Raw genomic sequence first — 26,352 nt, forward strand, 5'->3', positions numbered from 1 at the left:
GTATGAATTACCATGTTGCTAGTATGGATTGGTATGTTGTTAGTCTGTCCAATGTAATGTCAATGGCAGTTTTTTTTTTTTTTTTTTACAATGGAAGTCTATGGGTTGCTAGGGCATGGCTTGTAAGTTGATAGGTCATCAGTGACATCAACAACAACAACAACAAATCATAACAGTAGTTATAAATGGCAATTCCTTAAGCATTAGAGCAGCTACTTTATGGGCACGAGTAAAGGGGAATTAGTTATTATCAAATTATTAATATAATTTTAATTAATACAAATCTTTAAAAGAATAAATTGATGTTTACTATATTACTACTACTAATTTCTGAATATATGATATTACATTACATTATATTACATCACATCATATATTCATCAATTATATTGGTTAATGCTTTTAATATTGCAATATTTAAATGTATTTATTTATTTACATTTATTACATGGCTCTCTTGAATACTTGATTTTGATTTGTCAATCATGACCGTTAACGAGTTATACATATTTAGATGCTTATATATATATATATACACACACACACACACACACACACACACACACATTTTTCTGTCACATAAGATACAGAAGCATTCTGGCTCTCACATCCAGACTGTGCAACAGTTTCTTCCCACATGCCATATCTTCTATACATGAGGAAACTGGACTGATAGACACACACAACACAAAATTAACGGACAACTACAGAAATATTTGCACAACTGCTAATTTTACACTGCTCTGTACAACATGTCTACCTCAGTGACAAATGTTTACCTGTATAGTAATTAAATTTGATCCAATATTTGCACAGCATCCGTAGTGTACTGGTCTGCATTATTGTTCATGTTTCTTGTCTTGTACTGTCCTGTCTTGTCGGTTGTCTTATTTGCACTAAATGTTGCACAAACCGCACTATGCGCTCTTGTTATGTAGTCAATTTATTTTGTTTGATGTAGCACCTTGGTTCTGGAGGAACATTGATACATTTCACTGAGCAGTGCACTGTATATTTTTGAAATGGCAATAAAGCCAACCGAACTTGAACACATCGATGTTCTTGACTGTTTGACTGTCATCTTGTGCTGTGTGAATAATTAATTAATTTAATTAAAAGGTAAGCAAATTATTATTGCTATTATTAGAGCAGTGTTTTATGTATAATTGTTTATTTATGGCAAACAGCTGTGTAATAAGCAGTATAAATAAAAGCAAAAAAGAAGCCTTTTCAGTCTATAGCAGGTCTCTGCTTTGCATCAAGCTTTATTTTGTAAGAACAATTGCACAAATGTTTATTTATCTCTTAAATATCAAGACTTATGTTAAAATATTATGTTTAAAACACTGAATTTATTAATTATATTGACATTTTGTGTGTGTATAGTATCTATTATAGTTTTTGTGGGCATAAAGCAGAGCTCTGCTTTCGCTATACTTGGCCATTTGTGGAAGGGTTTGGATCCAATTAGACCAAAAGACTAGTCAGTTTTGCAGTAGAAGTAAATAGTTCACAGAAGTCAGTCCCACTAATATGCTGGACGGTCGGCAGGTCCATTAACTCAGCAGGACATTGAGACGCAGCCGCTTGCTAATGCCCACCTAACGAGAGATGCAACAGACTCATTTGATTATCATAAGACTGTAAATAAAACTGTGATTGAACATTGTCTATTGGAAAGCACAGCTCACTTTACCCCTAACTGTTCAAAGTCATGTGGCCTTTTCACACAATAGGTTGTATTTTAACGATCTAGGCACATCTAAGTGTAAAGCGCATGGGACAAAAGCATTAAGGGTGTGTCTGAATCCACTTTCGTTGTTTTAAGGTTGAAGAAATACACTTTGTGTAACGGCACATGGCCTAACAGGGTTGTGCTTATTCTCTTAATGAGTTATGGGTGTATTTGAAAATAATGTGCATCAAAACAATCGGAGTCTCATCTCCCATTCCCTTTAAGAGTCATTTGCATCACGCCATGGTGCGTTCACTATTTACATGGCGGACTTTGTTAGTGAAAAAAATGTAACGCTTTAGTGAGAAAACAGTTAAACAGAAAATTAGCAGCATGAGGATAAAGAACGAGCCTCCTCTATTCAGCCTCTTTACTTTCTCTTTACTTTAACTCACTTTAACAGTGTTGTACACACTCCACTGGAGACATCCATTAGCCTACATTTTTAATTTCATTTGTTAAGCGCTAAAATTTGTTTCAAAACTATTTCTAAATCCAGTTTTAATTTCCAGCAAACGAATAAATGAACAATAACAACAAAGTGTGGTCAATTTTTTTTATTTGTAAAAATGTTTTTGTATTACTGTACATCCTGTGTGTATTAAGCAATGTTTATGTGTTTTGGACCTGCATAAGCACATAATGTGTTCTACGCTGGACTGTAGACCAGCAAATTTAAAGTGCCTTAACACACTCCTTTTTAAACTGGAACACCCATGAGTCCACAAAATGGCACAAACGGATTTGCTATTTAAACAATGTGGTGCAGCACATTAAAATTAGGGTTGCGCTGGTCAGAAAATATCAACAAATCACACCAAACACATCTTGTGCCTTGTTGCGGCATTTGTTTGATAGGGTCGCATGCATGTCTAATCTGGCAATGCTACTGTATTGCCAGATAACTGCACACATTGGCTCACTGGATGGTTTTCCCACCACACAATAAGGTCTGAAATGGGCTTCTAGATAATGACAGTCATGGCTACACAAATTCAAGTACATTTGCTGCGTCCGAAATTGCATACTTCCATACTATACAGTATGCTAAAATCAGTATGTTAGTCGAGTAGTATGTCTGAATTCATAGAATTCAAAAATCAGTATGCGAAAAGTACCCGGATGACTTGCTACTTCCAGCGAAATTCTGAAGTGTGCATCCCATGCACTCTGCACTATCCCATGATGCTTCGCGAGAGAATTCATGAATGGGAGTGAAGCGACGCAACTGACGCAGGTAGGTCACGTGACCAAGACAAAATGGCAGATGTGGAATGTCCGAACTCCATTCATACTTTTCACATTCATACTGTCTAGAACGTACTTTTCTAACGGCTGAGTTGTACATTTAAATTCAAATGCAGTACCTACTGAGTAGAAGGCGGTTTCGGGCGCAGCCCATCTCTTTTTTCTAAGGTTTTGGCCTTGAGGCAGCAGTTTTGTCCAGCATAAACTAAAAATGGTTAAATTATTTCAGCTTTTTTTTGTTGATATTTTGACTTTTCAAACTCAGAATTGTGAAAAAAAAACAAAAAAACAAAAAAACGAGTTTATATTTCTAAACTTTTTTTCATGCATTAGTGAGTTTATAGGTTTTCTTAAAGTTGTAACTTCATTGCTTCATTGCAATTCTTGATTTATGTCACAATTTAGATTTATTTTCTTCAAAATATATACGTACATCTGCAAAGTTTATAACTTGAAACTCCAGAAGAATGACATGTGAATTATTATGTCAGGGTTTTTGGTTTCACCTCAGTGAGCTTTATTATAATTTCTCACATGCATTAAGGTGATTCTACCATTTTCCAAAATTTCTGTTTGGTAAATGCTTCATAATGAGTGTAGTTTGGAACCAAATTGCTGCTATTAAATGTATTAATTGAATGTAGCATAATAGTGTGCTCCATTTGTAATGGAAGCTGGAAATTACAAGTTGTCCCCTAATAAGAACTTTTAACATGAATACCTGCTTGTGATGTTATCGTTAAAACTCGACCACAACAGTCCAAGCTAATAATCCAAATTGGCTGCTCAGTGCATTAACAGTGTAAAACTACACTGTAAAAAATGTCAGTGAAAACTACAGTAAAAAACTGTAAAGCAGCAACAGTAAAAGACTATTTAAACCAAAATAGTATATGACTGTATTACATACATTAAATCACCGTAATTTAAGAAAGAGTACATAACTTTAATTTTTACTCTTTTAATATGTAATAAATACAACTTTTTACAGTAAAAATATATTTTTTTGGTGAAATAAATAAAAAAATACCGTAACTTCTCAAGCAAGTAATTACCCTAAAATCAACAGTATAATTCTGTGTAAAAACACATTTTGTTGATGTGTACTATAAAATTTACAATATAAAACCTTCAAAAATTCAACAGAAACTTACTTTAAATTCTACAGTAACAAGAGGTTAAAAGAATGGTATATGTTAGTCAAATAAAAGGGATAGTTCACTCAAAAAGAAAAAAATCCAAACCCGTAAGACCTTTGTTCAGTTTCAGAACACAAATTAATATATTTTGGATTTAATCGTAGTTCCTCCCATAGACAGCAAGGGTTCTTACGCCACAAATTACAATGTTAAAATCCAAAGTATTTTAATTTCTGTTCCGAAAATGATTAATGACATATTTATTTATTTTTTTGGTCAAACCATCCACTTTGTTGAAAAACAAAAACAAAAAACAGCATATGCTGGTAAGGTATGCTGGTTTCAATGCTGGTCTTGCTGGTCTCAATGGTGGTCAGGGCCAAGATATTACATTGAAACCAGAATACGGGCATCAAAACATAGGCTACATCACCAGCATATGCTGTTTTATTTGAGTCTTTAATGTAAAATGTTATAATATTCTGTCATTTACTGTACTTTTGTGTATTGTTCATTAAATAGGCCCTATGGATCAAATCTGAGATTTAATTGCTAAAGGCAATGAAAAACAAATTCAAGATATAATTGTAAAAATACAAATATCGACCTTTATGTAATCATTCATTCGTTCATTTTCTTTTCGGCTTAGTCCCTTATTCATCAGGGGTCACCACAGCCGAATGAACCGCCAATTTATCCAACATATGTTTTACACAGCGGATGCCCTTCCAACTGCAACCCATTACTGGGTCCATCCATACACACTCATTCACACACATACACTACTGCTTGTCTTTGGACTGTGGGGGAAACTGGAGCACCCGGAGGAAACCCACGTGAACACGGGGAGAACATGCAAACTACACACAGAAGCGCCAACTGGCCCAGACGGGGCTCGAACCAGTGACCTTCTTGCTGTGAGCACTACCCACTGCGTCACCGTGTTGCCCACTATGTAATCATGTTGTAAAAATATTAGATTTTTCATATTACTTTGTATTTAATCACAACTATATAGGTTAAAGGCTGAAATAAAAGGTTGAAATAAAAGATGCTAGAATGAGCAAAAATAAAAGATGAATTATGAAGACAATTATGAAAGTGTTTTTAATTATGAAATGTGTTTTATTATTGATTATTTATTATTAAACAGCATGTTTTAAAAATTCTGTAAAAAACATGAACACACATGCAGAGAAAAAAAAAATCACGATCTGCATGCAATGCAAGTGGTGAGTCCAATGCCTATTTTAAATTTTTTCATAGGGTAACTTGCAAATTGTGAAGTTGGGGGAAGACTTTTTGTCTGACGCAAAGTGTATTTATTTAACAATTACTTGTTAACTTGAGTATAAATTACGAACATTTATACTATTCAAAGTGCATATTTAAATGTAGTAATAGCACCACTCAGTAAACAAAGGTGAACTGTCAACGTTATTTTATATTTCAGTTGGCGAAAAATGAGCGCGCACACCGTTTAAAATGGCGGAATAGCACCGCCCAATGAGCTAACGTGAACTGTCGACATTTTATATTTCAGCCGCCGATTTAGCGCGCCCGCTCTTCAACTTGTGATGCTTAGTGCAAACCTTTGGCACCTGCTAACTCCCTGCTAACGAGGTAAGTCTGTTTGACAACACGGTTCTACACTAAAAGTACATTTTTACAGAATCAGTATTAGCGATGTTGAGTTGCAATTTCTGTGGCAAGTCAGTCAAATCATTGAGGGCTTATGTAATACATTGCAAACTTCACCGAAATGAACCGCGTTTATTTAAGTGCTTTGCAGCCGAATGCAAACAGACTTTCTGTACATATGCATCGCTTAAGGCTCATTTTTACAGAAAACATAACGTAAATGCGCCTGTTAACGTTGCTGTCGGGACAGATGTTATGCCTATTAAATGTGCAATGGCGTTATGTGATCGACAGTGTGAAGATGCTAAATCTCTAATAGCACACTTGAAAGACCACATTGTAGAAGGACGTGTTGTGAGTTGTCCAGTAAGAGGATGCACAGATGCTTTTAAAGTTAAATCTTCCTTTACCTCCCACATGTCACGGAAACACAAACATTTCACAGAAAGCACAATTAGTGACTTGTACAGAGACTCGTCGGCTTATCAGTCATCTTCACAATCTGTAACAACCGAATTAACGTCACATGACTGTGGCCATGAATTTGAATGTGATGTAGATACATCCGACGATTTCAACGATCTTTTTCTTAAAAATATTTGTTTATTTTACTTAAAACTGCAAGGGCAGCTCTTAGTGCCTGATTCAACCACACAGAACATTGTTGAGGAGATTCAAAATATACACGAGTTGGGTCAGACATATACTTTAAGTAAACTTGCTTCACAGCTAAAGAATGAAACATCCTTAACAGAAGATGAGATCACCAAAATTTGTCAGTCTGTCAAGGAATCTGATCTGTTTTCTGCATGTCATACAGGGCCAATGAGGACTGCACACACAAGAGCTCAGTGTTTCAAAAAAAAATTCAATTATGTGGAGCCTAAGACTGTTTTGTTAGGAAGGGATGAGAACAGAAAAGATAGGTTTGCCTATTATGTGCCAGTCAAAGAGACTTTAAAATGCTTATTGCAGTCTGATATGTGGCAGGATTGTATGTCTGAGGAGCACCCCACTGACACACCCACAGATGTTTTAACTGATGTTACTGATGGCCAGATGTTCAAATCAAATGAATTTTTTGTTCAGAATCCATCAGGCCTAAAACTAGTACTGTATCAGGATGCATTTGAAGTTGTTAATCCTTTAGGCTCTGCAAAGACAAGACATAAAATATTAGCTGTTTATTTATCTGTAGCTAATTTGCCACTTCATGTAAGGTCAGACACAAACCACATGTCACTTGTTTTATTGTGCAGAGAAAAAGATTTTAAAGAATTTGGGCATGCTAAGGTGTTCTCTAATTTACTAGCAGACTTAAAGTATTTGGAGGAGAATGGAATTCCTGTTTCAGATGAAACCGTAGTAAAAGGAACGGTCTATTGCATTGCCGGCGATAATTTAGGATCCCACTGCATTGGTGGGTTCTCTGAAAATTTCAGCCGTGCAGAACATTTCTGTAGATATTGTCTAATTACTCGATCTGAATTTCAGGGTGATCCAAATCTGTGTGGACCAGCCCGGACAATTCAAAACTATAACTCAGCAATTGACCGCATCCAAGCAGAAGGAGCACAAGACGTGGAAGGAGTAAAATTCAGGTCAGAATTCAATACTTTGAAATACTTTAATGTGTGTCAGCCTGGTCTGCCACCTTGTGTGGGACACGACATATTTGAGGGTGTTTTGTCATATGATGTGGCACTGTATCTGAAATACTTCATAAAAAAAAAAAAATGGTTCACATACTCTACATTGAACAGGCGTATTAAACAGTTCAAATACTGTGCCTCAGATGCTGCTGCTAAGCCATGTGAGGTCAACCCTCAAGCAGGTAAGCTCACTGGAAATGCAATACAGAACTGGAATTTTTTAAGACTGATGCCTCTCATAATTGGTGATCAAGTGAAAGATGCAGCAGATGATGTGTGGCAGCTGACTCTGCAGCTGAAAGACATTGTGGACATGGTATGTGCTCAGAAAATCTCTGTTCCTCAAATTGCATATCTTGAAGTCCTTATTGAAGAGTATTTAGAATCCAGAACATCTATATTCCCCGAAACTAAGCTGAGACCTAAGCATCATTACTTACGCCATTATCCAGCACTGACTCTGAAATTTGGCCCCTTGATTAGATTGTGGACAATGCGTTTCGAAAGCAAGCATAGCTATTTCAAAAGATGTGCAAGAAATTTGAGGAATTTCAAAAACCTTGGTCTCACTTTGTCTAACAGACATCAGATGTTGCAGGCTTATTTATCAGCAGGCTCCAATAGACAGGCTGTTTTGCAAATTAAAGGTGGTTCTCCATTCTACTCAACACTGTACAGTAAAGGCATTCAGGATGCAGTCAGACAATATGGTTTCACTGATACCAACACAGCTGTCACAGTAGAAATGGTTTATAAAGGAACAGCCTACAAGAAAGGACAGTTCCTTGTCACAGGGTATACTGACTTGGTGGAATTTGGTGAACTTGTGCTCATTTTGGTAAAAAACAACACCGTTTATCTTTTGGTGTCAATGTACACAGCAGAATTCCTTCCTCAGTACCATGTGTACTCAGTGAGGAAAGACAATGAAATGATCCAGTGTTTTAACATCTGTGACATGATTGATTTCTATCCATTGGCTGCTTACATGAAAGATGGACAACGACTGGTTCCATTGAAACACAGTGTTTTGTCACACTAATTATGTCTTGTGCTGTCAAAATTGAAAGTTTTTTTTTTCTTTTTGTCTTTTTACATTTTTTTACTCAGAATGGATGACGTAGAGCCAAGCAACATAAGCAGTGCCATTACTAATGTGTTACCAGACCTACCAACCTCAAATCTAAATATTGTATTGGAGACATTACAATCTTTAGGTGTGGGAGCCACTGAAGATTTACAGTATATTAAGGAAGCTGATCTGCTCACAGTACTGAGACCAGTTCAAGCTAGAAAACTGTTGGCTGCATGGAAACAATCCAGTAAGTACATTATGCAGAAAGTTACATTTACTTGTAAGTTAAGATAAAAAAAACAAATTTCATTCTGTACATTTAAATTTCAATTTATTTTACAGCAGAGACAACTGAATTCCATAGTCAGTCAACATTGACCTCTCCAGTGTCCTCAGCGTGCTCCTCAGTCTCACTGTCTTCCTCACCCTCACCCTCACCATCACCCAGACACATGATTGCTACTGCAGATTGGGTCGACAGCTTCCAGATTCCATGGGAGAAGCTCCCAGAAGCCTTAATGCAGAGTTTGGAGAGAGGGAAAAGGCCAAGCTCAAAGTTACGCAGAGAAATGATCCGAATTGTAGTTGCTGAAATGATGCATGCCTCTTCTTCTCCTGGTAAACAATCCTCCACAGAGGTTGCGAAGAAAATGGTAGCAAAGTATCCACTGTCACTGCAAGATGTTATAGAAGGTGATGTGGTAGGAACAGGATATCACTCACTCGTCAAGCAGCTGCAAGCACGAATTGAAAATGTAAAGCGGTCTTCAGTACCAAGAATATTAAAGCGCAGACGGGGGTCAGATGAATTTGACACAGATGAAATCACAGCTGAACAGAGGGCAGCTGTTCAGGACACATATGGCTGCATAAAGTGGGAAATGAAGTTTATGCCAGTGAGTGAGACACTGGAAAGCCAAGAAGAGAAAAAAGAGAAAATGAAAGTGATATTTGAACAGGCAACCTTCAACACAGAGGAGGTAAAACATCTCATGAAGTGCACATACTTCTCCCAGCGTAAATCAGTGAACAGTGGAACCGATCTGCAATTCCTCATGCAAGAGTGGCCTTTCTTATTCAAGGAAGTTGGCATGGCAGTTCACTTTCATGAATTAACTGGTGTTTCCCTGAAAGAGACTTTCCTCAGTAATGTTGAAAAAAAAGGAAAACGTGTTTTAGATTTCATGAGAAGTGTTTGTGCAGAAAAAAGCAAACATGTTTTGCAAGCGGCCACAAAGCTGAAAATTCTGAGAGGACAGCTGGAGGGCTGCTCAGAAGATGTAAAAGATCTGGTGCTCCTCATCCTCTCCTACTTTAATGAAAAAGAGGAGGACTTGTTCTTCTATGTGGAAGAAACTTGTATGGCAAAAGAAGTACAAGTGGAAGGCTTACCTGTGACTCCATGCATCATTGTATGCGGTAAGTTGATCTGTTTTTTTGAAGGAGTCAGAGCTCATGTGTAATACATGTGTAATAGTTATTTTCTAACTATGTTTTCTTGCAGGAACATCATGTTATGCTGCAAAGCATTTCATGCTGAGTGTTGACCAGAAAATTGTCAACGAATACATCTCCACCTTCATCTCAGCTGTTTGCATGATGTTTGCAACCTACTACTGCCTCAACATTCACTATCCTGTGGGTCTGGGCTCCACACTTGAGTTTATTCAGAGGTAAATAATTTTATTTATTTATTTATTTTAAACAAATCACTTAATCTAGTGGTTAATTTTGAATTCTTGCATTCATAAAGGTGTTTCTTCAACATCAATCCTGAGAAGGGCACAAAAGTGGAAACTAAGAAAAACAAGAAACAGCTAACAGTGAATCCAAGAGTCCTCACACTCATTGCAGATCTCTCAGATCATGAGTGGAGAGAGGCATGTTAAATATGGACTTTCAGTTCACATCATTTGAAGTGTTAACACAACACGTATACACCACTAATTGAGTTTTCAGTTTACCTTATCTGTTAACCACCAACAAAGAAAGTACGCTTTTAGTATTTGGGTTAATGATAATGTTTTATTGAGCATTGTTTTTGTTTAATTGGTAAACTGGCTTATTCCAGATTTTGTTAAAAGTACAATGTAACAGACATTTTTGTTAAAGGCTGCATTTGTTCCATTTTTTTTCTAGTTTTCATTGAGGGAAAGAGCAAATTTATATACTAAATTTATTTTTCTAAAGATGTTACAAAACAAATTCATTATACTCCCTGCACATAGTGTTATATGCTTATGATTTTGGCATTTATAATTATTATTAATTTATTTTTTTTGTTTCAAAATATTCTGGTACTAGCAAGGAGTTCAGAGTGTTTGGCTGATTACATGCGGAGTTTAATAAACCTTTTGGAAAATGCTTTCCAGACACCTTTTTTTCAGTGATTATTGTGACACTTCAGATTAAGTTAATGACTGGTGGGATTGCTAAAATCTAAGAATCTACGTAAAAGTAAGTAAACTAAACACTTGAGAATATTTATGTAATTATTTTTACACAAAACAGCATGTGTAAACACATTCTATAAGCTAAATATTGCATATTGTGTAAAATTAAAGCTTTTATCTTCTAACACATTTCAGGCACTGCATTCAACCTTCACTAGATGATGACTTCAAGGAAACACATTTCTGGACAAAAAGTGTTAATTAATACTTTTTTTTTAATAATGTTTATTTTTTTAAAAATTTCACTTTTAATGAGACATTTTTGTTGTATCCACTTTATTGAACAGCAACACTAAAGTTCATCAGGAAACAATGGAAAGAGATCAGGATTGCAACTTTGGTTGCTGCAATAACGGTATGTGTTGTGTTGAACTTGTTGAGCGGCTTGTGAAGCACAGCTGTTGTTTTTCCCTAAATGTAGCCATTTATTTAGTACATGTAGTGTGCATACTGCTTTTAAAAGAGTGAAAGATATGCTTGAAACATTTTTGTCTTATTTAGGACAATATATTTTCTTATGTCTGCCAGAGTTTGAACACAAGGACTCTCTTTTCCTGACAAGTCTCTATTTGGATAAGAGACCTTTCAAGTATAAATTTGGGTAAGTTTTGTTGATTATTAAACATCAATTTAAAAGTACTAATTACCTATTTAACTCTTGCTTTACCTTACACAGATGAGCAATTCGGTGCTTCCAACTTTGCAGAAACGGGGTGTGGCCAGGCTCTAAGCTTCAGTGAGTACATATAAATTATAAGCTTTTAAATTAACTGCCATGCATCAATTTGTCAGATCATACATGCTACTGTTTGGTCAGTTGCTCAACTAACCTTACTCTGTTGGTATCACAAAATTGTAGAACTAAAATTACCTTTCATTAAAAGAGTATTTTATTACAACCCAAACGTGTTTCCAATCTTTCCTTGTATAGCAGTGGATTGTCCTAATTTACAATCTCAAAACAGATTTTTATGCTTGATCTCAACTGAAGTGTAATTTTATTTTAGTTTATATTTAACTTAATTTTATGCTAGCTTTTAAAAAATAATAAAAAATTATATTGCTAAAGTTGTCTTGCACATTTACAGAACAATATTACCACACATTCATCACATTGTCATCTTAGTAAAGTTTGTGTTTAAAAAAAAAAAAAGAGTAAAGAAAATCTCAGCTAAATTGTATTATATTTATGTACATTGTTTACATTATTATTATTATTCTTTTGAGTTGGAAATAACACAAACTGCTCAATATTTCGAAACTGCAGCAATATTTACTGTAGCTATTGTGTAAATGCTAAAATTAGTTATATTTATTTAATAACTATTAATGTTAGAATTGTTCCTTTTTTGTTTCTTTTCCCCTGTTCACAGAGAGGACCTTCTAAAAGTTCCGGTTTTCTGAACATTGTATCCTGTGTGTAAGAGACCTCTCTTCAGTCAAGTCTGGACCCAGTCAGACGCCAGTCTTAAGGATAATTGATGGTAAGCAGTGTTATAGTATGGTGTAACAAATGCTAGGTAGACTCAAGCAGTCGTGGGTGATAAAAATTGTTATTTCATCATTTCATTTTTGTAATTAAAAAAAGATACACAGTATAAATACACAAATTAAATAAATGGTGCATTTATGTTTTAGCTACAGTAGGTGTATTTATATAGAGGAGCAGGAGTGCTGGTCAGAAATAAAATGAAGAAGCAAATTATCAATTTAATAATTGAAGCATAAAAATTTACATAAATTACCATTTAAATGGACAAATAAATAGACAATTGTAAAACTATTTATTTAATTCATGTTTTAAAATGTGAATTAATCAAAGCGTAAAAAGTATATTTATTCATTCATTTTCTTTTTAACTTAGTCCCTATATTAATCCCTTTATTGTGGGTCGCCACAGCGGAATGAACCGCCAACTTATCCAGCATATGTTTTACGCAGCGGATGCCCTTCCAGCTGCAACCCGTCACTGGGAAACACCCATACACACTCATACACTACGGACAATTTAGCTTACCCAATTCACCTATACCGCATGTGTTTGGACTGTGGGGGAAACCGGAGCACCCGGAGGAAACCCATGCGAACGTAGGGAGAACATGCAAACTCCACACAGAAATGCCAACTGACCCAGCCGGGACTCAAACCAGCGACTTTCTTGCAGTGAGGCGATCGTGCTACCCACTGCGCTACCATGTCGCCCTAAAAAGTATATTAATAAATACTTTTACTTTGCCACATGATTTCCTCGAGTTAATCGATTTTTTTGTCTATTAACATCATTTTACAACTTTAGATTATAGTGTTTACCATCAAATTTTATATCAATAAACAACAATAGTTGACAACAGAACAGCATTAACAATACCTGCAACACTGTGATTATAATAATATATTAGCATAATGCATTAAAGGAATGGTTCATCTAAAAAAGAAAATTCTGTTATTATGTTCATGTAGTTCTAAAAACGAAAGACCTTTGTTCATCTTTTAAACACACTAAAATATATTTTATATTTAGTCCAAGAACTTTCTTATCCTCCCTTAATAAGTACATGTAATCAGTAGTTAAATAAAAATGTTATGATGATGTAACTGGTGTTATGATATACACTGGATAATGCTCCCAGTGTACCATGTTATACATCAGAAGTGTTGTTGAAAATGTTTCCCAAAAGTATTATCATTGCTTCACACAAGGAGCATTGCTATCTGTGGGAGGATCAGAAAGAGCTCTTAGATTAAATAAAAATAATAATAATTTGTGTTCTGAACATGGACAGAAGTCTTAAGGTTTTAGAACAACATGAAGGTGAGTAATTATTGACAAAATTTTCATTGTTTGTTCAACTGTCCCTTTAATTATGACCACACACTAAAAATAATGGTTTGGGATAAAAGATAAAGTAAAAGACTCTTTATAGCAGACAATGATGTTTGTATACTCTTTTGAAAAATGTACTGTCAACACAGATCTTTAATTGCAGTTTAAAGCAAAAATGGCACACAATGTAAATATTTTATCAACTTTATATTTAAACTAGTTTTTCTACAAATATATATTTTTAAAAACAATTATTTTATTATAGTTATAGCAATTACTCAACCTAGAAAACTTTAGTGTATTTTTTTGTAAGAATGACTAGGATTGTATCTGATGACTCCTATCTGATGATTTAGTACAAATTGTGTGAATTGTTGAATTTAGGCTCCAAGCTGACAGAGTGAAGCAAATACTTATGATAGCTCAGTGCTGAGATGTGTCTATTTCAATCTTTTGCCCTAATATTGATTATTAATTATTGTATTTATTATTAAAGTGGCCTACAAAATTCTATGGTGTTGCTTGTGTGCAGTTCATTGGTAATCAATTAAAGAAAAGAAGACTGAGTTTATTTCAGTTCAAGCATATTTCTCTTGAACTAACTTGTCTTTGTGTCTGTTTTCTGCAGAGAGATCATGCCAGTCCATATTGAAATAGTGACTACATGCAAGACTTCAAGCAGTACTACATTTCAAGTTTGGAACATACACAGTCCTGTGTCTTCCGTCAAGTGTGGGCTCAATACTATTGTTCAACCAGAGCAAGCAGCCCTGATGGATGTACAGTATATGTCTTCATTGATTATCCTTACTTTTATATATGGACACATTTTATTTCCAACATCAACACGCCTTTGTGAGTACACTGGTCAAGTTATTGGATCAGCTCAAACTGTTTTAACACAGTCCCTGTATGTAGTTTCATTAAAATCTAATAATTATAGTTTGTGCCTTCAGTTGCTATAGACTGTATTTACTAGTTCATTTTGCAATTCAAAAACCTGATTGATTGTTGTAAAATCTGTGGCAAACAACTGTAATGTCTTTTGTGTTTTACCGTGTTTTTTACGGTAAAGTTCTGGCAACCACAGCTGCCGGTAATTTTCTGTAAAACTGAACTTTACAATAAAATACTATTATATTTAATACAGTTGTTTTATGTTTATTACGGAAATAGAATGTAGTTAGTTTTACAGTATATTTATTATACACAGTAGTTTACTGTAAAGGAATTTACACTTACGACTGCTATTTTTAAAGTAATTTACTGTAAACATGTTTACAATACATTTGTTTTATTTAACAGAAATTTACTGTAAACATACAGCAGTTTTCAACTGTAAAATTTACAGATCATCAAAAAGTATTCTGTAAAGCATTGCACGTTGCAACCTTATATTTTACGGTGAACTTCTGGCAACCACAGCTGCCGGTATTTTACCGTATATTTCACCCGTTATTTTTTACAGTGTAGCAATATACTGTTTATTAGCACTTCTGTTTGTCTGTGCCTCATTAAACCTAGCCGTGCACACAGTGCTATAAACCCACTATCTGTGCATCTGTTGACAAAAACCTAGCTTTTTTATGCGCAGTATTTTTTAAATGACAATTTTATTGGTATTGCTAACAACTAATTCTTCCCTTGCCATGTTATTTAGAAAATTGACTTTTTAACTCATTAGATCAGCTTAAGAGGGACAGTTTTTTTTTTTATTAGATTTGCCTTAAAGCATTGATTATTGGTAAACCGTTGGCTTTCCGACTGTTGTGCTGCATGAATTCATTCACTCAGAGAGCGTGACGTCATTTCCAACTCCAGCGTCCAACTGAAATCAATAAAATGAGACATCAGTGTTACTTTGACATATGAAACTTCTACATGCGAACATAAATTGGACTGTTTACTGTAGCTAATGTTGATAGTATAACAAATGTGTGAATAAAAGAACAAGATTTATGGTAGGACGGTGTACACTTACAGAACACAGAACTATCAGAAAGAGCTATTAGCCCCTATGGACTTCAGCAGGGATAGAGTTTGTATAAGATATGCACAATGTGTGTGCGCTACAGACAAGGATTATACAGTGAGTGAAAAGATGAAGACGGAAGAAAAGGAAGAGGGAGACAGAGAGCTGGTGGAAGCATTAAGAGAGAGAGAGAGAAAGAGAAAGAAAAGCGGAGACATGCAATTAAGGAGATATGCTGTTTTGTGCAAATATGACAATGAGGACGTGACAGGCTCTTCCTCTGCCATGCAATTTAAAGTTTCAGAACCAGCTCAGCATGTTTCTGGAATCTCAATAGAGAATAAAATGCTGTTATGAAATAACTATTTTAGAGCAGCAATTTTCAGAAACAGTGACTTATTTTCTTTTTTTGTTGCAGTTTTACAGAACACAATTCTGTAATTCTCAAAGGTAATCTCTTGTTAAAATGTTTACCAGTTGGCCATGTTAGCAGTCAAAACATGCTTTCTCCAGTGTCAAGCTGTGATCCATTTTTAAGGGTTGTGTAAGGAAACTGCCCTCTAAAATTATGGTTCAAAATGCTATCAGATTTTCTTTTTTTTCCCCAATGTGGCTGTTGTTTGTATGTAGATGTATATTTTTGATCGCATCCATATTTGAACTGAATAATTTGCAAGCACACTGTACACCCGACTAGTATTCATAGCGCTTCACTTTTTCCACATTCTTTATTTTACAGCCTTATTTCAAAATCAATTAAACTCATTTATTTTCTAAAAATTCTACACACAACAGCCAATAATGACAATGTGAAAAAAAGATTTTTGAAATTGCTGAAAATGTATTAATAATAAAAAAAATCTGAAAAGTCACATGTACATACGTATTCACAGTCATTTCTCAATACTAATAATGTTGATGCACCTTTGGCAGCAATTACAGCCTCAATTCTTTTTGAATATGATGCCACAAGCTTGGCACACCTGTCTTTGGGAATTTTTGCTCATTCCTCTTTGTAGTATCAGGTTGGATGGGAAGCGATGGTGTACAGCCGTTTTCAGATCTCTCCAGAGATGTTCAATAGGATTTAGGTCTGGGCTCTGGCTGGGCCACTCAAGGACATTCACCGAGTTGTTGTGAAGCCACTCTGTTGATATTTTGGTGATGTGCTTTGGGTCATTGCCCTGCTGGAAGATGAACCCTCACCCCAGTCTGCTGTCAAGAGCACTCTGATGCAGGTTTTCATTCAGGATGTCTCTGTACATTGCTGTATTCATCTGTCCCTCTATCCTGACTTGTCTTCCAGTTCCTGCTGCTGAAAAACATCCCCACAGCATGATGCTGACACCACCATGCTTCACTGTAGGGTTGGTATTAGCCTCGTGATGAGCGGTGCCTGGTTTTCTCCAAATGTAACGCCTGGCATTCACTCCAAAGAGTTAAATTTTAGTCTCATCAGACCAGAGAATTTAGTTTCTTAAAGTCTGAGAGTCCTTCAGTGTCTTTTGGCAAATTCAAGGCAGGGAGTGGCTTCTGTCTGACCACTCTACCATACAGGCCTGATTGGTGGATTGCTGCACACATGGTTGTCCTTCTGTAAGGTTCTCCTCTCTCCACAGAAGAACGCTGGAGCTTAGACAGAGTGACCATCGGGTTATTGATTACCTCCCTGACTAAGGACCTTCTCGGTCACTCAGCTTAGATGGCAGGCCAGCTCCAGGAAGAGTCTTGGTGATTACAAACATCTTCCACTTATAGATAAGGAAGGCCACTGTGCTCATTGGAACTTTCAGAGCAACAGAAATTTTTCTGTAACCTTCCCCAGCCTTGTGCCTCAAAACAATCCTGTCTCAGAGGTTTACAGACAATTCCTTTGTCTTCATGCTTGGTTTGTGCTTTGACATGAACTGTCAACCCTGGGACCTTATATAGACACGTGTATGCCTTTTCAAATCATGTCCAATCAACTGAATTCACCACAGGTGAACGCCAATGAAGCTGCTAAACCATCTCAAGAATGATCAGTGGAAACAGAATGTACCTGAGCCCAATTTAGAGCTTTACAGCAAAGGCTGTGAATACTAATGTACATGTAATTTTCAGGTTTTTTATATTCTTAATATATTTGCATAATATTTTATAAACATGCAATTTTTTTTTCCAGATTATCATTATGATGTATTGTGTGTAGAATTTTGAGGAAAAAAAATGAATTTAATCCATTTTGGAATAAGGCTGTAACATATAAAAAAAGGGAAAAAGTGAAGCGCTATTAATATTTTCTGGATGCACTGTATGTTTCTATAGGACCACTTCTGACACTTTTCAACTGAAAACGCAAAGCTTTTTTATTAGTTTTAAGGCCATTCATTTGCACAGAAACAACGATTTGGGGGGCTGGAAATTTTTTGTCTAGTTTTTGTAAAATGTGAAAACTGTAATATCATCGTAATACATGATTAATTTCTAGGCATGCTTGAGTAGCTGACAACCAAAAAAAATAAATAAATAAATGCCAGGACTATGTGTGCATTCCTTGTGTGACCTGATGAAGAGAAGATTAAAAAAAAAATTTTCTTTGAGAGCAAAAGTGGCAGTGTGCCATTTTTTTTTAGTTTCCCTGTGTACATACTTTGCACATGCACAAGTTTTTAGTCATTTTTTACAGATCCATGTGAAATTTGAAGGACAAATGAAAAAAATATAAATTTTAGTACACGATGACATGCAAACATACTCCTAGTTAAGTTTTTTTTGTATGCTGTTGTAAGCTTTTTATTTTATAATCTGAAATAGGGGGTGGCTTGGTGGCACAGTAGGTAGCGCTGTCGCCTCACAGCAAGAAGTTCGGTGTTTTGATGCTCGGCTGGGTCAGTTGGCATTTTTGTGTGGAGTTTGCATGTTTTTCCCGTGTTGGCGTGGGTTTCCTCTGGGAGCTCTGCTTTCCCTCACAAGTCCAAAGACATGCGGTATACTGTGTGTGAATTGAGTAGGCTAAATTGGCCATAGTGTATGTGTATGAATGAAAGTGTATGAATGAATGTGAAGTGAATGAAATGGATGTTTCTCAGTGATGGGTTGCAGCTGTGGTGACCCCAGATTAATAAAGCGACTAAGCTGAAAAGAGTGAATGAATGAATAATAATAATAATAATAATAATAATAATAATAATAATAATAATAGTAGTAGTAGTAGTAGTAGTGGTGGTGGTGGTAGTAGTAGTAATTAAATAATAATATATACTATATATTATATAATATATTTTCACATTTCACATATAATCAAATTTACTTCTGTGAAAAACAAACACACAAAAAAGATTTTTTTTAAAGTATATAAGTTTAAATATATATTTTTTCTTAAAAAAAAAAAAACACACAAAACCATCGAATCTAACTGTTAAAATATTTTGTTTTAAAACAGGAGAAAGATGTCCTCGCCGGTTTTTGAAGACATAAGGGTGAGTAAATCATTCTGAAATTTCATTTCACACTACCCCTTTAATGTATTGGATATGCTGCACACGCAGACGTGTTCAGAGTATTCAGGTCAGGTAAAGCACAAGTTATTCTCAGGTAAATGCATGCATTAAACTTGCGCGTCAGCACTTGCATTGACTTTTAAATATTCACATTTAAAATATGAATATGGTTATTCATAATGGCACTTTTGCTTGGATCATCAGAGCATCGTTGATCTGAGCAAACTCTTTTAAGACAGCTCTTTTGAAGATGCTTCACATAACATTCAGCCCTTTTTCTGTAGACTAAGTAGATCAGGTTTGCACAGGGAATCTCCCCTCTCGCTCTTGTACCCAGACAAAAACCTGCAGCTGCTGCCCTTAACCTCTGGAAAAGAAGCAAAACATTCCTTCATTAATTCCCAGTGTTTTGAACAGAACAGTTTCTTCCCATCATGGTGGTCTGCTGCGAGGTGGGGTGTGACCTCCAATTAAGATAATTATTTAGTATAATCAGATCCGCTATAATGGACATTAATATCCTTTCTTGCGTTAAATTGTGAGATTTGGAAATGCCATAGGACTAATTCCAACTAATAGGAACTCTTTTGTTCAGCGCAGCATGAGAGACCACAGCAATTTACAGACCGGGATGTTAAAAAAGAGCAAACACGTACCATATGCAAAGGTGCAACATAGTACATGTTGCCTTTCAGCTTCACGACTGCAATATTTGTGTGTTTTTAGAGAAAACTAGCTCATTATTAAATCTAAATGCTTTACATAAACCCAAGTCTGTTGTGTAGAAGCATTTGTATAATTTTTAACAAATCTTAGGCAACCAAATGACTCAAATTGATTCAAATTGGTCCCTAATTACCGTTATCTTAATATTACAATCGTTCTAGATATACAAGAAATTAACCGTTTAATAAAAACTGTGTATTTTCTAGAGTGGGATGAATTATGTTATCACTTTACGTTACAGTGTCCATTTTGCACATATTATTATAATGAATTCAATAGCCATATCAGTAACTATGTATAATTACATGCAGCTGCTCAAAGTAATTACATTAAGTACATGTTGTTTGTTAGTTTTACTCGGCACTGAAGTAATTACACGGCGCACCATAACATGAACAGTAACGTTAGACTTTTGAATGTTAAACTGTATCATACAGTAAGTGTCAGACCTTAAAATGGATTGTATGAAAACATGGGTATGCATTATTGATTTTAAGCCCAGAAGATATGTTGTATTGGATGGCATGGTGGCTAAGTGGTTAACACTGTTGCCTCACAGAAAGAAGGTTGTTGGTTTGAGTCCCGGCTGGGCCAAGGGTTTTCCTCCGGGTGCTAAGTCAATCGGGAGTCAAATTGGCCAAAGTGTATGAGTACGTGTGAATGAATGAATGTTTTCCAGTACAGGGTTGTAGCTGGAAGGGCATCCACTGTGTAAAACATATGCCGCAATAGTTCATTGGTGGTTCATTCGGCTCTGGCGATCCCTGATAAATAAGGGAATGAGCCAAAGGAAAATGAATGAATGGATATTTTGTATTTTATACATTTTTTTCTTATGTTGTTAACATTAACTAGAATATGTATTGTGTACTAGTTAGGGAAACTAAAATAAATGTTTTCAATGACTAATTATGGGTGCATTTAGGCATACTAGCAGCCTTATTTACATTTTTTAACTTACTGTATACACCAGTACAACTTTTTTGGGCATGTCTTGTGAATTAGGTGCAGTGGTGGAAAGAGTACTGAAAAATCATACTTAAGTTACCATTACTTGCCTAAACGTGTTGTGCAAGTAGAGTAAAAGTATCTGCTGTAAATATGACTAAAAAGTAGACCCTTTAAAAGTACTCAAGAGTAGTGAGTAGTGAGTATTACGCTGTAAAAAGCTGATGCATTTACATGTAATTTGTGAATGTGTGTAAACGTAACATTCTGTAGTGCATTTAGTTATTGCCCAGCAGGCAAACGACATCATAAGACGTTAATATTAGGTTAGATTTAGGTTGTGATGTCAGGTAACCAAAATTTAATGTCTACCCAGCGTCTAAAGACGATGTCATTTTGATGTCCAATAATGACGTTAAATGACGTTGCTATTTGGTTAATTTTAGGTTGTGTTGGAAAGTGACCAAAATAAAATGTTGAGCCAACATCTTAAACCAACATCATATTGATGTCAAATGCTGGTATTTATTCGTCAGGTTTGACAACCAAAATCAAACATCTAATAGACATCATAGTGGCAACGTCCACACAATGTCAAGCTGTAACATCATTAGACATTGGTATTTGGTTGATTTTAGGTTGGACGTTGGACATTGACGTCAGCCTGATGTTGGGTTCTGACGTCAACCTGATTTTCATGTCCAAACAAAATGCAACGGTCCTACAACATTGGGGTACAACATCAATCTGACATCATGTTGACGTCTTGTGCCTGCTGGGTGTTTAAGACCATTTCAGTCATCATACAGTAAACATTCGTCATTTTCTCATCAGTGGCATGCATCTGAACAGTCTCTCGATCATTGCATGTAAAGATTTTGGACATCTTCTTGGAAACGTTTAATGCTTCCAAACAGTTTGCTGCAATTAATCCAAGAAATTGTCCATGTCTTGAGGTAGTTCATTATGATACGATTTATGTTCTATGTGCGATTGTTGTAAATTTTGACTTCTTATCAATTAGAAATTATCAGACCGGAGGTTTTGAATATCAGAAAATAGACTTTATTCTCCATAATAAAGCCGAGAAAGAGCAGAGCAGACCTCATAGCATTCTGAAGTCTCTCCTGGACACCTTCTAAACTTTCAGTGTGTTTGGTACAATTTTTATACAGGATTATTTGACACACCCCTAAGTCTCTTTTTAACTCTTGACCATTTTTGAATAAGTTTTCTAGTCTAAGGGGTCCTGCTATTCTTGGCTCTCAGCCCACTAGCTCATGTCAGCAGAGATGTTACAGGTCTATGTCAGCAAAGTATAGATGCAACTTATGCAAAAGGATTAAGTGTTTACATACATTGTTATGATAGGATAATAACTTGATAATATGTTACTCATTCCAACTTCTGACACATATAGCTTCATACAAGTATTTAACATATATAATCAGTGCTTTACATATTCAGTTATTCTACACAATCAGTCACTCAGCCTTCTCCTAGTGTTGCTCCTGTGTAGGCATCCTCATCTTACACAGACATATCACTGTATTTTTAACACAGGCAGGCATGTTTGCTGCAAACACTACATACATTTTGTGAAGAGAAAATTAACTGCTTTACACTTAGAAAATACTTTACACTGAGAGAATAGAAATCTTCTTCACGATTTGAATGGACAGGAATCACAGGACTGATTTTTCTAATCCACATAGACAGGAAAAGATAAAGTAGTGACTGCAGGTTGAAGGAAAGTAGTGGACTAAATGTATCAATACTGCACTAAAAATGTACTCAAGGGAAAGTAAAAGTACATGTTTACAAAAATAAAAACTATTAATTACAGTATTTTGAGTATTTGTAATTTGTTATTTTACACAATGATTAAGTGGACATTTTGAATGAGAAGTTCTGTGTACAAATGCATGCAATTATTAGAGGAGACACACTCTCCATCAGCATGTGCACTACAATATGATAAATAATAACCAGTGGTGGAAAGAATATACAAAACAAATCATACTCAAGTAAAAGTACCATTACTTGCCAAAAAGTGCGAGTAAATGTATCTGATCTAACTACAAAATACTGCTCTAAGTAGCCCATCTAAAAGTACTCAAGAGTAGTGAATATTATGCTGTATAAGTGGTTCCACCATATACCCTGCAAATAAAAAATGTAGCTCAAAAGAGTGCAATTTTTAATAAGGTGTTTCTAAGTGCCAGTTAAATAATTTGCCATTCATGGACTATAAATTTAAAATGTGACATTAATTTAACATGAGGACACATTAAATTACTATATACGTCTATAAAAACCATCTGAAAGCTGGTTCATACATTTACAAGTGGAGTGAATTCTAACCTAAGGGGCCAAATGTAGCTGTGAAGATATGTTAACACTTATACTGTAAGCCCGGACAGGTTGATTGAACTTAAAAAAATTATGGAAACTCGCTGCCCTAAAAAAGCTAATTTCGTCTTGTTGAAAAAACAAAACTTTTTAAGTTTATTGTATTTAAGTTTTCAAATGCATTTAATTAAATATTTAGTTGACTGAAATAAAGGTTTTTAGTACAACACTATTGAAATCTTTGGTACAATAAACCTAAAAAGTTTTGTTTTTTCAACAAGACGAAATTAGCTTTTTTAGGGCAGCGAGTTTCCATAATTTTTTTAAGTTCAATCAACCTAAACTTGAAACATAAAATCTTGACCTGAATGTTATGACAGAAATAATTTTAAACTTAGCTATTCACTATAAATGATTTAATGAAAATACCCCTAATTACAAACAAGGACAAAGAATAATAATTTACTTTACACTTGATATAAATCATTTAGAAATATCACTCCGAAACAAGTGACAAAACAAGAAAATGCCTTGTATAACAGATTGTCAATATTTATTGTTATAAATCTTATTAAAACACTTGTTTAAAATATTTAAATACATTTTTACAAACATATCCAAATAATAAACAACCACAAGATATTATTACATTGTAACATTATGGAATATTTACACTTGCCAAACACTAAGGCATAGTTTTAAGTTTTTTTTAACTCACAGTTAGGACAGCAAGCCTGAAGGAACATGCCTTTTTTGTACCAGTTTACATGACAAGCCAGAATCTTACCCTTCAGCGTCTTCTTACCCAAACTTGTTGAATAAAAAGAAGGGTATTGTCCTTGCATTTTGTGTAGCCTAGGTGCTGTGCATAGGTTGATCCAAAAAGACACATGGCCTGGGGTATATTGTCTATATTGTCCATTACAACATTTCCCTCCAAGATGATTCCCACAGAGGATGGGTGGAGGTGGAAGGACGGGTTGCAGAGCCACATCGTAATTTTCTCGGTTAAGAATTCCAACGGGCACATGTTGATTTGAGTCTCCATCATCTGAAGCCTGACAACAATAAATAGATAACATAAATATATCTTAGAGGTGTACATTTGATTTTAATATATATGAATTGTATTTAATGTTTTTTAGTTGTATGCAAGCATAATTTGTTAACTGTATACCCAAATATATCTAGTATATAATGATATATGAAAATACTACAAAATATTACATTATTTTTTTTGTATACAAGTCATTGCATACGGCATAAAAAGATTTGATATAATTAAATTACTAAAGATTTTATTAATGATACTTACAAAACATGCTTTGAAGAACTGTTGGGTCATCAGAACTACTGGAAGCACTCAAATGACAACACATCGCATGTCAGTAAGGTCAGAGGCCTGAGCTGTTGCAGAGAAACAACATTATATCATTTGTCAACATGAGAGAGGGCATTTTCATGTATCATAATTTAGTCTTTGTTACTGAGGGTTTCTAAAGTAATTATATCAATTTCAAAATTCAGCACACAATGGCATCAATTTATATCAATGGCATGTACAAACAATGGCATACACAAACTTTGACAGCTTGTAGAAGATAGAAATCTGTCCAGTGAGACCTCTCTGTGACCAGAAGATCTGAATCAGCTGTGGGCAGTGATGATCAAGAGACCAATATAATTCTTACTAACTATATGGTTGAATTCTTGATACACCTGTAGTAGTAAAACACACAAAAAAATCATTAACATCAGAGAAATGTCAAAATTAAACAACTGTCAAACTAGCATGTTATCATGTGTATCAATACTGTACTCATTTCATTACAAATACATTCATGATATATGCATGGAAATGGCTGGCGTCTTGCATAGCTCCCATGTTTTAATCTGCAATGTTTTAATAAGTACCATATTTTGTCACAAGCAAATGAGCAATACTTACATTTTCATCTCATCCTGGTTGGCCTTGCTTTGACCTTTCTGGAATCTACAGTCACAAAAATATACATTAGATTACTAGCTGACAAAACACATTTACATATTTTGATCTGTTATCTCCAAATTTCCCACAGACAGCTATTGTTAACCAAAAGAACTATATAAAGCTACAATTAATTATTTATGTAGCTTGTCATTCTATTTATCTGAATATTTACTTGCTAAGACTGAGGAGCACGAGGTTCCATATCTTTAGAAAACTGCCAACTAACATGAATTCGTATTTCCGAAGAAAGGGGCAAATCTCAATGTATTCTAGTCTGTTAATACTTTACTTACAAAAAAACAAAACGTTAAAAACAGCTCAGGTTAATGTTATGCTAAACATCTGACGATACATAACCACCACTGCAAAAAATAATCATTTTACACAACAGATAACGCGGATGCCTCATCGAATACAGCATTAAACTTTATATGTGACGACCTCATAAAGCATGTTTTCACGTACAGGAACTGTAACGTTAGTTATATAGGTGAAATGCGGCGGCCGCAAACGGTTATAACGTGGCATAAATGAACACGCTAACACAGGCAAAACTTACATTAACTTTTTTTTTTTACATAATATATGATCGATATTACGATCCCATTACGCACGTCTTTGCACTTTTTACGTCTTAGAGCTGTATATAAATGTGGCAATGGCGGTTGCGATTGACCAGAACAATAACATCCTAACGTTAGACACAGTTTAATCTTACATGTGGTTTTCTTGCTAACGGTTACATACTTTGTTTATTAATGGAAAACAATGTGGATTGTTTGAGACAAAAGTATGAAATCGTACTCACAGTGATCAGCAGCCATTACAAAATGCGCGCTCACGCTGTTCACCAGTGACGTCAGCCCAAAGACAAAGAGCCAATCACATTTCCCCTTGCACATCACTCCTTTGACGACAGACTAAAATAAGCTCTGTTAAGTACATTCAATTTAAACAATCCAGTAGAATCAAAAATATCATACAAATCGTACAACAAACTAAACAAATTAAGTAACTGAGCAAAAAAGTTGGAATTTATGTTTATTGATCCTAAGTATTTTGAATTAATACAACTTTAGGGATAACAGTGTAGGTGATGTGCTTTGAACCCTGAC

General features: G+C 35.1%; 1 protein-coding gene and 3 long non-coding RNA genes across 7 annotated transcripts in view; 3 read left to right on the top strand and 1 right to left on the bottom strand.

Moving 5' to 3' along the window:
* LOC141386143 (uncharacterized) overlaps positions 1-26,352 on the top strand; it is a 248,468-nt gene that overhangs the window by 26,398 nt on the left and 195,718 nt on the right. For all 3 annotated transcript variants that reach the window (XR_015476834.1, XR_015476833.1, XR_015476835.1), the window contains exon 2: positions 19,164-19,200. This is a non-coding gene — a long non-coding RNA (uncharacterized LOC141386143). The remainder of the gene's footprint in view (positions 1-19,163; positions 19,201-26,352) is intronic.
* Positions 5,598-10,863, top strand: LOC147846972 (uncharacterized). Of its 2 annotated transcripts, XM_087237486.1 has the most exons (6): positions 5,598-5,745; positions 7,258-7,364; positions 8,526-8,737; positions 8,833-9,909; positions 9,995-10,163; positions 10,244-10,863. In XM_087237486.1, exons 3-6 carry the CDS (start codon positions 8,527-8,529, stop codon positions 10,377-10,379), a joined length of 1,593 nt encoding a protein of 530 aa, XP_087093612.1. In that variant the 5' UTR covers positions 5,598-5,745; positions 7,258-7,364; position 8,526; the 3' UTR covers positions 10,380-10,863. The 2 variants fall into 2 exon arrangements, with proteins under 2 accessions (XP_087093612.1, XP_087093611.1); XM_087237485.1 differs by lacking the exon at positions 5,598-5,745 and having other exon boundaries at positions 5,753-7,364.
* Positions 10,990-14,912, top strand: LOC147846973 (uncharacterized). Its single transcript, XR_015476831.1, has 6 exons — positions 10,990-11,137; positions 11,231-11,298; positions 11,472-11,544; positions 11,620-11,679; positions 12,317-12,427; positions 14,396-14,912. It is a non-coding gene; the product is annotated as an uncharacterized LOC147846973 (long non-coding RNA).
* Positions 23,287-25,501, bottom strand: si:dkey-164n2.1. Its single transcript, XR_015517040.2, has 6 exons — positions 25,410-25,501; positions 25,196-25,240; positions 24,831-24,966; positions 24,563-24,654; positions 23,599-24,305; positions 23,287-23,328 (listed from the first exon to the last, which is right to left on the bottom strand). It is a non-coding gene; the product is annotated as a si:dkey-164n2.1 (long non-coding RNA).

The sequence above is a fragment of the Danio rerio genome, chromosome 1 (assembly GCF_052040795.2).
Source record: "Danio rerio strain M-AB ecotype USA chromosome 1, GRCz13ab, whole genome shotgun sequence".
NCBI lineage: Eukaryota > Metazoa > Chordata > Actinopteri > Cypriniformes > Danionidae > Danio > Danio rerio.